The following is a 12,551-nucleotide window of genomic DNA, read 5'->3' as shown; positions in this document are numbered from 1 at the left end:
CATTTTTGTTGAAATAGATGCAAAACTGCCTTAAAGTGACATTTATTTTTAGGTCAGATTCTCTGCTTTAATTTCACAATACAGTACTTATAAATATCTGGCATTCTTTGGATTGCCATTGTAGGGGGTAATCAGATATGCCAGGCGGTTGGTATGAAAGAAAACATGCACATTTGCGTGCATTACAGGGTATTTGCATTCTGTAACAAGTGGTAGGGTTACTGATCGTTGTGTTCTGTAATACCTAGGACTATATTGCAGAATGTTCAATGTAAAAAATACTAAATATAGTGTGAGGGTGCATAACCCTTTTTAGTTCAATGTGGACGAGGAGGAAAAAGAGGGGGGGAGCAAAACCCGTACAGTTGTGTTTGTTGTGAAAAATGATACTGTAAGGCCGCCTGCAGACGAGCGGGTCGGATCCGGCGGTGAGAATTCTCGCCGCGGGACCCGACCCGAGCTCCTGCAGAGACGAGCGCGTACTCACCCGCGCCCGGCGGCCCCGGCTCTTTCATGTGCCGGCTGACAGGCAGCCGGCGCATGCGCAGACCGGAGCCGGCAGCCGGGTGAGTGACGTTTCTGTGCGAGGCTCTGCGAGCCCCGCACAAAAATAGGTCATGCCACGGTTTGTTTGCCGCACGAGATTTTGCGCGGCCAAACCGCGGCCGTCTGCATAGGAGTGCGTATTGTAATGCACTCCTATGCAGGCTTTGAGCAGCGGAAATCCCGCCGCGGGATTTCCGCCCGTGTGCAGGCGGCCTAAAAGTGGTGAAGAGAGTGAAGTGGTAACTTCAATAGTGGAGGTGCTGCCTGACCAGATGACAGAGTAAGAGAATAGGACTAAAAAACTGGCAGTGGAGAAGGCACAACACTCCAGTAAAGCAAGTAGGAAGTGACCAAAGGTTAGGGGAACTTTTATTTAATAAAGTACGTGATCGGCTTATAATAAAACGCGTTTCAGGGATAACCCCTTCGCCAGTTCAGCTGGTGTTTAAAACATACAAGCAATTGGTGGGTCCCAAAAGGGTTAATTATTAGATCTGTTTGCCTGTGGGGTGCGGGTCAGCCAGGGCAGGAGCAGGAGAAGAACGGGGGGGGGGGGGGGGGGGGGATGCTATCAGCACTCCCCCGTGAAGAACGACTGATAAAACTGATTGCTAAAATCAAGCTCACTTGATTTTAACGATGCGCGAAAAGAACCCGAAATTACACGCACTGATTATCGCTAAAACGATCACCGATGTGCGTAGTTTTAGTGATAATCATCCAGTGTAAATGGGCCTTAACTTGTTAAGAGAAATACAGCCAATTCACTCTCGTGGCTGGCTCACTGGAGGGGATACTCTATAGTTAGTGATGAGCAAACTTTCAAAAGTTCAGTTTGGCTGGTTTGCCGAATCTGGACAAAAAGTTTGGTTTGGACCCAATAAGTTAAAACCAAACCTGAACTTCACCAATACCCCTAAGAATGGTGTATAACACTAAGAGTCATAATAGCCCTGTATAACACTCTTAGGGCACCCTGGAGCGTATTTAAGTACTTTTGAGTTTTATTTAAAGGAGTTGTCCAGTTGTAAACTAATAGTAAATTAGCGGGGGTCTGCCACTTGGGATCCCTGCTGATTAGCTGTTCACCAGGTCAAAACGCTTGTGCACTGAGCTGATTTCTGATGGGACATTCAATTTAAGGGGAAATTCTAAATAAATTTGGTTTGGAATTACTAGAAAAACGTTCAGAATATCTAAATGTAATGAGACAATTTATTTGGCCAGGCTTTATTCGCCTTTATTTATTCATTCTTGTAGCATCCGATGTAATATCTGCTCTCAGCGTCCTGTAGAGGTGTGAGTACTGTATAGCTGGATGTACCTGATGTCTCTTAATTGTATGGGGCTGAATTAAGTGAATTCAGAAAAGTTAATAACTCTGCTGCTCACATTACTGAACTTCATAACACAAATGAATGACTGTCAAATGTCATCAACCACAGACACTTATAAGGAAACATTTATTCTGAAAAAGTAACTGCAGATATTTATCTCCCTTAGCAGGCGGCTGAAGTATGGAGGTTTATAGTGCATGCACACGTTAAGCACTGGCAGTTTCTTCTGCATGATGAAGCTTTTGATAGACTTGAGGTTTCTGAAATATATTGCGTTAAATAACGCTACAGGCAATATACTGTATTAATGGTACTGTAAATTGAGATTTTACAATTATTGCAGGGCATGTAAAACTGCTGCTCACTGTTATGTGATAGACACTGACATGTTTAAAGAAGTTGTCCGGTTGTAAACTATTGATAGCCCATCCTCAGGATAGTTTGTCAATAGTAGATTAGCGGGGTCCGTCTCCTAGGAATCCTAACTAATCAGTTGTTTTTTTAGGCCAATGCACTCCTACACTGAGCTAATTTCTGAAGGAAACAGAAAGCTCTGTTCCCACTGCAGTGGCCAAGCTTGGTATTGCAGGCCAAATTCTCATTGAAATGAGTGAGAACTTGGTCTGCAGTATCAAGCCTGGCCACTGCAGTGGGAGTGGAGCTGTCTTCATTCAGAGATTAGCTCAGCGCAGGAGTGCTTCGGCCTAGAGAACAGCTGATCAGCTGGGATCCCTGACGACAGACCTCCACTGATCTACTATTGATGACCTATCCTGAGAATCGGCCATGAATAGTTTACAACTGGACAACCCATTTAAAGAGTACCCACTTTCACCTTTAGAGTGTCTCTTTTTCGTTTCCTTCTAGCAGCTGAAGACTGCCCTATATAGTGCTATATGAAACTGTATTGGGTCGGAAGGAGACGAAAAAGGCCAACAGAGCAGAAGTGCTCTGAAGGGAAAAGTGTCGGTCCTCTTTAAGTGTAGCTAAAGCAATCTGCTTTTATATGTATATTGTTCCTTGTGGAAGGGCAATGTTTACCTATCTTGCCAAGGGTTAACATTAGAGATGAGCGAACGTACTCGGATAGGCACTACTCGTCCGAGTAATGTGCCTTATCCGAGTACCGCTGTGTTCGTGCTCAAAGATTTGGGATGCGCTGCGGAGCGGGGAGCTGCAGGGGAGAGCGGGGAGGAACGGAGGGGAGATCTTTCTCTCCTTCTCTCCCGGCCGCTCTGCCCCGCTCCCCGCTCCGACTCACCTGTCAGCAGCGGAGCACCCCGAATCTTTGAGCACGAACACAGCGGTACTCGGATAAGGCACATTACTCGGACGAGTAGTGCCTATCCGAGTACGATCGCTCATCTCTAGTTAACATCCACTCAAATATTGGTTTGCAGTATCCTCAGAGACCACGGAAAAGCTACATATTGATGGCTTCACACAAGAGTATCTACAACTGCAAGTCTTACCAGCTACTTATGTTTTGTCCATATTATTTGCTTTCCTTCCCCAACTACTTTTTCTGCACCAGTCGCCTATGTACAGTTTCCAAGCATGCTGCTATTCACAAACTGCAACTTTTGGAAAATATGGCAGTTCCTTGTGCAAACCCATGTGTTATTAGAGGCAACCAATGTTAATAGAAATACAATTTTGGGAGAAAAAAAAACTCTTACTTAAAATCGTTCTTAGTAGATGTCAATGCTAGTAGAGGTTTTACTGTATACCCATATTACTCAAATTGGCCTCTGTAAACACAAGCGTGATTCTAAGGGTGCTTTTTTTTAGACTACATTACACTGGGGAACAAAAAAAAAGTTGTTTATGGTGCCTGGAATTTTAGACCTTATTCTGGGTATTTTTGTATCGCTGATTTCAAAAATACCATCCGTTTCGCTCTAGGAGCTCTTGTAGTTTTTGAGCTATTCCTGATGTCATTATCTGTGTTTGTTATATCTATTTTCCTGCCAGCATTTGTTTACTATTAGTACATATAATACTGCTACCAGTGCTCAAACTTTGTCTAATGAAACAATTTGTAAAGACGCTGAAGAGATATGCGATGAGCATGGAAAAGCTAAAAGCGGGTAAATTCGATGGACCACAAATCTGGGAACTAATGAAAGGCCAGCGATTGCAAGATTCAGTGGACAACTTTGAGGCACGTGCATGGTCGTTGGTTTGTATGGTTGTAAAGCATTGCCTTGGGAATGATAAGGCCGTAAACTACGCTGAACTTGTGTAGCATACGCTCACTTCTGTTTTTGAACACTCGGTTGTAACATGAACATCACATTGCAGGACCTGCAGTCATTTTTGATCGATTTCCAGATTGTCTTGGTGATGCAAGTAATAAACGGGGTGAAGGATTTCACCAGGAAATAAGGACCATAGACAATGAGATACACACATGATGGCCGACTAGGGTTGAAACATCCAGCGTGAAGTCCAGGAACATCTCATCGTGGGAAATCCTAAAAATATAGTTTTAGCGACATCTCAATGAAGAAACTTTAGGTTTATTCATATTCTAGGCTTCTTGGGATTTATATTACCTTCACCTTTTGATTGGCAGTCGCTACATGTATAATACAATATGCACACGTTTATATGGACATATATCATCATATCTTGATAAGCAAACCTGATGGAGAAAAATGAATTTAATTTTTAGAATCTTTTACCCCCAAAATACCACCAAAAATCTCAGTTGCCAAAAATAGTGTTCCCCAGTGCTATGGTTCAAACGACTTAGTATGAATGATCATTCAGTCTAAGTGTGAGCCAAGGACCGAAAGGCGAATGATAAGTGTTCTCTTTTCGCTCGTTACTTATTTTATGCAGTTGGTGTAAAATCATAGTTTGCTCGTTCGGTTTAAACAGCGCTCGTTTGGTCCTTCTCATTCACTTAGGGCTCACCTAAAGGAGCCCTGAGATACAGGGGAGTCTTGGCTATATATAATAAAATACCCTACTAAAACTCCACCAAGCTCATCCAACAGAATAGTAATGCTGTGTGTATCCCTTTTACCGACCATTGGAGAGACAAGCATGCTCTATAATATGTTCTGACAGCTACAGTATAGGCTTAATCCTACTTCTTGATACCTTTTAGTGGTTGCAACAACTGTAAGTTATGTTTTTTAGGGCATTGAGAAAGTGCTCTGATGCGGAAGGGCATGTCCCACTGGCCAGGCACATTTAAAAGGGGCACATTGTAATGGTTTGTCATCTTTAAGTAGGGTAATCTCACCATGTTACTAGCTATATAAACCTGGATAGCGCCTTTGAGAGCAGATTACCAGGGAGAACCAGTACCCTAAGGATTAAAGACATGGGGTTTATATGGTAATTTGGCTAATAGTCCTTTCGGTGATTTATTATCGTAGTGCAGCGATGTACATGGCTAGTACTATAAGAAATGAGGGTGATAAACCTACAGTAATAACTCAGCCATCAATGCTATAATAAAGATGACATAGTAGTATCTAGAAATAGACGTTAAACTTTTATGAAATCACTAATGCTCGTTCAGAGAGTGCGGGGGACTTGGCGTGGTTTGCTTTGACGTCCATAATTATCCTGACTCATCTTCCATTTATTAAATTATTCTTTTCTGTGTACTTCTCTGAAAAAGAGAGTTTGATTTATGAGAGTGATTTAACCTCTAATTGAGTTTCTTGACTTTTTAACCTTGTGTATGAAATGAAGTGTTTTTGGTTTTCTTTGCAACTGGTACTTGTAGCCTGTGTTCAGGGTATCTAGCGGTCCCTCCCTTTCTCACTTCTCTACATTTATCTGCTTCATTCTATCTGTCAGGAAAATTCATTAAAATAGCACACACATTTTAGTGTTTCTCACAAGGTCAGAAGTGAGGAAATTCCCATTTATATGGTAACTACTTCCCACCATAACTCAGTCGTCTACATAGTACAAATATGTGTTATTCTGCTGGAACTCCGCTGATGTGAGAATATTTATGGGTTAACTTCACGTTCTGATAGTACAGTAGAACGGACTCTGCGAGCTGAAGCTATACAACTAATGGAAGAGGTCAAGAGCAGCAGTGTGTTTTTAGGATTAAATGTATGTACTGTAATATTTATCTATAATATTACCTACTACTAACATTTGCTTTTCTATGACCATGTAACAATGGAGAATATACAGGGGTGGACAAAAATAGGGAAACACTGTACAAAATGCGTGGCATATTAATCATTAGCACTGAGCTGCCCTTTTGACCCCTGCTTGGCTGAGAGCTTTCCTGCCAAATTTGTGTTTACTGCACCTCTTGCCCTGCTCTGGGTGGTTTGGGGAGGCAGCTGGTAGCAGCAGAGTGACTCAAACCCCTGACCAGTGGAACCTTGTTGCTTGGGCAGATGTTCACTTCTGTCGGCACATCTGTGTCATATTATATCCACTTAAATTACATGGGATTATTAATCAGATTTCATTAAGAGATGTTTTTTAAGGCATGCATTTCGTATGGTATTTCCGTATTTTGGTCCACCACCTGTAAGTCAATGAAGGCAATGGGAAACATACAGCACATCAGTATAATTGCAACAGTTTTCTTATGCAGTTGTATTGAACAGAATGGTCTTCAAGCTGAGCTCCATATTTATCAAGCTACTCACCGCTTGGCATATATCTTGATAACTGCTAATTAAACACACTGTGTCTTTCTGAAATTAGAACACAACTTGCATGTGAATATTAACGTAGCACTCACTAGTACAATGGCATTAATACCGGTAGATGCCATGCTGAAACCTTGCCCCCTCCTGCCCCACCCGTGATTGACAGCTCTCTGTATTATTGTGCATGTGGAGAGACCTCTCATTCTGCGACAGAGAGCATGATGAACAGTAAATATTACTGAACCTCAGCAGACTAATCGCTGCAGCTTGCTGCAAACTTTGAAATGTAAGTTTTCTAAAACTCCTGAAGTGATTGGTGTAAGGGACAGACCGCTGCAGTCAGAGTGTCTGTCACTATACTGTAATGCCTGCAGCCCGGGGACTATTAGGGACCCGACAGGTTCTATTTAACTTTGATACTAGACTGGTGGCACTGTACATACTTGAACCAGTGTTTCCCAAACTCCAGTCCTCAGGGACCCCCAACAGGTCATGTTTTCAGGATTTCCTCAGTGTTGCACAGGTGATATAATTATTGTCAGTGCCTCAGACATTGCCACAGGTGTTCTTACCATAGGATATCCTGAAAACATGACCTGTTGGGGGTCCATAAAGACTGTAGTTTGGGAAACACTGCTACAGACCTATGCAATACCCTTAGAGAAAGCTATATGAAATTATTGCCGTCGCTATTTTTGATTTTCAAGACGAGTAAAAGGCTTAAGTGTAATTCCTGTTCTCATCAAGTTTCACAGATGAAATCTATGAAAAATGTTGGATAACGTTAAAAATACTTTATCTTGGTTTTTGAAATACTTTTATGTATCACTGATTTTGAGTTAAATAGTGTTTTAATCTCAGTTTATGCAGATGTACTTTTTGCAGCAAGTTATCACAATTCTCTCATCGTAACACAGCATCTTTGGTCAGCTTGTAGACAGAAGCCAAACCTAACAAGCCAAGCTGCAGTCCACAGAGTGAGTGAAAGTAGTCCCTGATCCCAGTTGTGTGGTGATGGAACAACAATAACTATCCCATAAAAAAATAAATAGGAGCTAAGAATTATTAAAAAGACCATTTTCATTTAATGCCTTAAATTTGGATCCACTTAAATTAAAAACATGATGCGTGAAATATAGAAAAATGAAGTCCTTCGGCAGCAGAAAGAATCCCAGGGATCAGTCAGTAACATGACCAAATAGGCCTCTTCATATTTCTTAAGGTTTACTAGCTTGAGCATAACAAGATACAGCCTGCATAAAACTTTTCATGCTCGTATGTTAGATGTTATCCACAGTTAGAAAAAAATTCTACTTGCAAATTGCTGGAGACTTTCCCATTGAGGTTTTATTACCAGAAGTGTGGAACCGGTAGTGATTAGAATAATGCCTTGGTTGTGTGCGCGTTGTTTTAGCACATAATAAACAGCACAGGGCTGGTTTATAGAGCGGGAAATACATCTAATTTGCTCAGCACCATTCTAGATGGATTGCCCTAACAACGGCACAGTTTTCCTGTTTGACTTAGACAATTAAAGTTTTGATAATGCATTACCTTTCAGAGCCGGCTCCATGATGACTTTTTAATTGCTTTTATGTGGTGTATTACAAACATATGGTATCACTCAAAGGTTTGTTCAAAGGTGGGAGGAAATGTGGCAGAGGCAAGCAACCTCCTTTTTCGTTAATGTCAGAAACCTGTGAAGTAAAGCCAGAGTGTACAAGCGCTACTCCGACCACTTGTGTTACTTAGCAGTCTAGTTATAGCTCCATTTGTCCTGACTGGCTTGGGTTTGGGGGCTCTTAGCTTGATGAGGAGCTCATGTCAAAAACATTTTCCTCCTTTCACCAGAATGGAAACACAAGTTTTTGGAAGGAGGTACGAAAGAGTATTCCAAAAGGTGTACGTTTTCCTCAAATTAAGAAATAATTCATGGAAAGCAAGAGGAATCCAAGTAATTCACAATGTCAAAACAGTGTAAAACTTTCTTGCTCTCCTAAATCACTAGTGTAATAATACTTAAAAGTTTGGCTTGAGTTGATAATAAAAGCTCATTTTATAGCACATTGCCCACAGCCAAAACTTGATTTGAATATCTCTTCCAACACATGAGGTATTTTGTATATCTTTGGAGAAGCAACACATCTACCTGACCTAGCATGCATTTATTGGCTAGAGGAAACACTATACATGAATGGGACAGTAACTATGAAAGTGTTTCATTAGAGGTTAAAAGTTTTGTGAAAAGAAAATATAAATGTTCAATGTGTCATGAAAAGTTCTGCAACTTTTTAAGATACTTATATGTTTAAATGAATCATCATTTTCAAGATCTCTGTTTGAAGCATTCAATATTTCTAGGCTAAAACCCTGTCCAACTAAGGCTCTGTTCACACCTGAATGGGAGGCTCTGTCACATTTAACAAAAATAATAGCGCAGCATGTGGTGCTATTTTTACTGGTAACGTGGAAGGAACCATGACGGAGCTCAGCGGAGCCCTTATAAATCAGTAGAATTTTGTCAGGTGTGTATTGGTGACCATCATCTGATGGATCCATTACAGCTTTTATTCAGGTTTTCTGCTCCAAGGGTGGAACTTCAAATGTAGAATTACACCTTACCAATAATTCACTCTGCTGAGTTTATTGAATAGCCTTTTGTGTCCCGCTCTGTAAATGTTCCAAGGTGGCCGCAGATGCTCAGTCCTACTTCTCTCACTTCCCCACTGCTTATATCTAAGGATCCCTAATTTTCTCATTGAGCATACCTAATTAGTCTGCATGGAGCTGAAGTTCTGTGGATGAGCAGCATGGGAACGCTGAAGAAAGTGAATATAGCAGAGGCATCTCTGGACTCAACTTTGAGCCCATTACTTTAGTATATGGGGCTCATAAGAGATGACTGAGTCCCTTTAAGAAAACAATTATAGTAAACATGATAGAAGTTCAAAAATATCTTGCTTTAATTTTTTTCTTGCTGGGTATTCTAAGGAAAGTGATCACTTGATGGTATCATTTCTCTAGCAACATCCTTTTTGGATCATTGTTTTCAACCAACTATAAATTACAGAGCCTTAATCAGTTTTTTTTTCTTTGTTTTTAGGCTTTGGCAGACCAGTTCGAACAAATGAGCCCCCCAGTCAATGAGCGTATGAAAGTTTTCTATTGCTCACAGATGCCTCCCATCTGGGATGTTCAAGTAGGTCAAATCTTGTTTTTTATTTGATTTTGATTTGAGTTCTTTTTTTATTGTTACCATCGCTGCTGGGAGAATTGTAATATGTAGAGTACCTTCATCTTGTAGACTTACACATATTTCATGTCATACATTGGAGAAGAGATCATGTAAGATTTTCTTTTCCTACTACTATCACATTTTGTGTTATTTATATTTGTATTGGCTGCATAGCTACTGTATATGATGCCACCACTCTGAACAAGACCTACTAAGTATGAGGTGCCTGTTTTTCACTTTCAAACACTGTATTATTTACATTTTAAAGGAAATCTATTGCCAAGAAAATGACTTATTTTTAATATGTCCAGTTTTTAGGTTGAATAGATTTTTTTTTGTTGTGGGTGCGCTTTTTCTTCTTTTTTTAATTTTCCGTATTACCATATGAAAACAGAACCCCAAAATATTGCAGTTTTCACCACTGAACATGAACAATTTGCCGACACTTCCAGTCACTCTGCAGGCTAGGTTAATTTTTCAAGATTATCATAAAGCTGGGCGCAAATAATACCGGATTGCACCATTAGCAATAGGTGCTGGAGACTGCTTCCTCTTCCCTTCTCCATAACACAACTACAGCACATCACAGAGCATGCCCACAACACTCTTCCATAGAAATCAAAGTCAGTCGGTTGTTTGTTATAAAGCAGATCTTTACAGCTGTTGTTGCCACCAGGACTGCGTCTATAATCATAAATTAAGCAGAGAGGTGCTTCATAGTGCAGAGGGAACCAAAAAATATGCAAATTGGAGAACTAAGAAAATTGGTACCTCCAGAAGTTGTGCTGCAGCACAACAACATAACGGCGCGGAATAAATGCCCCAGCAGCTGCCGGCATTCACAGAGCAGAAGATCTCAGCAGGCATGGATTCTGGCTGAAGCTAAGCTCTGGTACTCTGCATGGAGGACCAGGGATATAATGAGTAAATTTATTATAGGAATGCACAAGGCAATGTGTTTCTGTGCCGAATCGGCACCTTTGTCTGCCCGCTTACCAGAGAATTTGAGGAGTTTTACAAGTAAAAAAAAAAGGGAAAAAGACGCCAAACTTAAAAAAAGGTCTAACAAATATAGCTTCAAGAAAGGCAAGGAATTGAAGTCTGCGAATAAAGCAATGATAAGTATCAGCATCATTTTGGGATACGGTAGGAGGGGAGCAGTGTAGCGAGTCCGTACATGTAAACTAGTAGGATGAGTAACTGCTATGATAACGTATGATCAGTCTAGACATAGAGTAATTGTTGGCCGGACTATATTTGGCACACCATTATCATTCTTGATTCTACCATTAACATATGCACGCAGCTCAGCCAAATGTGAATATCATCTCAGTAGACATGGGGCGATAAGCTTCTGCCATACACTTCTGGATCCGCTTTTCTCTAGGGTAAACAAGAGGATGTGTCAGGAGAAATCAATCATGTCCGATTTTATGTTTCTACTGATGTTAGGCAAATCCTAGTATGAAAATCTAGTGTCTATGGCCAGTGTTATGGTCTGTAAGTAAAGGGAGGAACCTGCTTTGCAATGAAATTCCAAGAGAAATGAACTTAGAATTGTAGTTAGCGTATCGTTTGTAATCATTGAGGGCAATATAGAGTTAAACAATCGTAGGGTGGAAGACTTATGGAATTACTGCAGTTTTACAATATATATGCTTGAGATTAGCTTCACCATTTTGAGTTTTAGGTATAGACTTCCTCCAGTCCTTTTCAGAAAGGAAACGTATTGCCTATTGGATGAATATGGTGTGATGCACTGGCATGAGAAGATTGACGTACCGACATTAAATTCTCAACACTACGCAGTTTTCTCTGTGCATTTTGGTTCCTGCGACACAGCCAAAAAAACTTATTGCTACACTAATATAATTCACAGAAAGCCACCGGAAAAGGAATTAATAAAACATAACTTTTATTTGTATAAAATAACCCAACTTTCTGAGGGTAAATTTGAAGTTAGATTGTGGGGTGCAGTAATATTACTTGGTGCTTTCCATTTGCACCATTCAGCTGTGGATCCAATGACTCCCAAGCTCCTTTCACTTGCATGCACATGAGAGCGCAATGCAATTTTTTTTCTTTTGCTCCTACAGAGAAGATTGGTCAATTCTTAAACAGAAACCCCCGATAATGGGACATGCTGCAAATTTTGAATGTTGCAGCATCACTGCCAGTGAAGAATCACAGGTGTAAGTAGAGTCATTTAAAATAAGTGGCTCTTCCCATGCGATTTCTACACCTCTCGTAACGCACAGAGATCGCTCAAGAAAATTGTCTGTGTAAATGCATCCTTAACCTCTTATCTGCCAATATTCTAAAAATGGATTCACACAGTTGCTGCCTTGCTTTGGATTCGGCAGGCAAAAAGTTAATAACTTTCAGGAGTGGAGACATCTGAAACTCTATTTTCTGTCACAAATGACAACATATTGGTCAGTAAATTACTGAAGGCTTATGGCCTGGTTTTCAATAGTGATATATGACTTCATTCTACTCTGATCTAATAGGTTTTTGCAGCTATTGTGTATAATACAGTAGTGTCTTGTTTATTAGTGGGGTTTCAGTCTGCAGTATTATTTTTTCTGACCCTTTATGGAATATATACACATTTTTTTGATGCAGCATTTTATGCAGTGTTTTTAGAGCAGAAGTGGTCAATTTTTAAGTATGGGATTGACTTTTTGCAGAGCCTTGGTTAGATAGTCCACCACCAGACCAGGGATGGATATGTGTAGGGCAATGAAGATACTGTCCATGTCTTTTTTTTATGCATCGGTGCACCAA

At 40.5% G+C, this 12,551-nt stretch overlaps 1 protein-coding gene across 3 annotated transcripts in view; it reads left to right on the top strand.

Annotated features, from left to right (window-relative positions):
- The window catches only part of TTC27 (tetratricopeptide repeat domain 27), a 383,896-nt gene that overhangs the window by 279,818 nt on the left and 91,527 nt on the right, over positions 1 to 12,551 (top strand). For all 3 annotated transcript variants that reach the window (XM_066595887.1, XM_066595886.1, XM_066595885.1), the window contains one exon: positions 9,633 to 9,728. In XM_066595887.1, the coding sequence (XP_066451984.1) occupies positions 9,633 to 9,728 (96 nt within the window). The remainder of the gene's footprint in view (positions 1 to 9,632; positions 9,729 to 12,551) is intronic.

This window comes from Eleutherodactylus coqui, chromosome 3 (genome assembly GCF_035609145.1).
Source record: "Eleutherodactylus coqui strain aEleCoq1 chromosome 3, aEleCoq1.hap1, whole genome shotgun sequence".
In the NCBI taxonomy this organism is placed as follows: Eukaryota; Metazoa; Chordata; class Amphibia; order Anura; family Eleutherodactylidae; genus Eleutherodactylus; species Eleutherodactylus coqui.
Note: the sequence above shows the minus strand (reverse complement) of the source record. Positions and strands in the feature narration are given on the sequence as shown.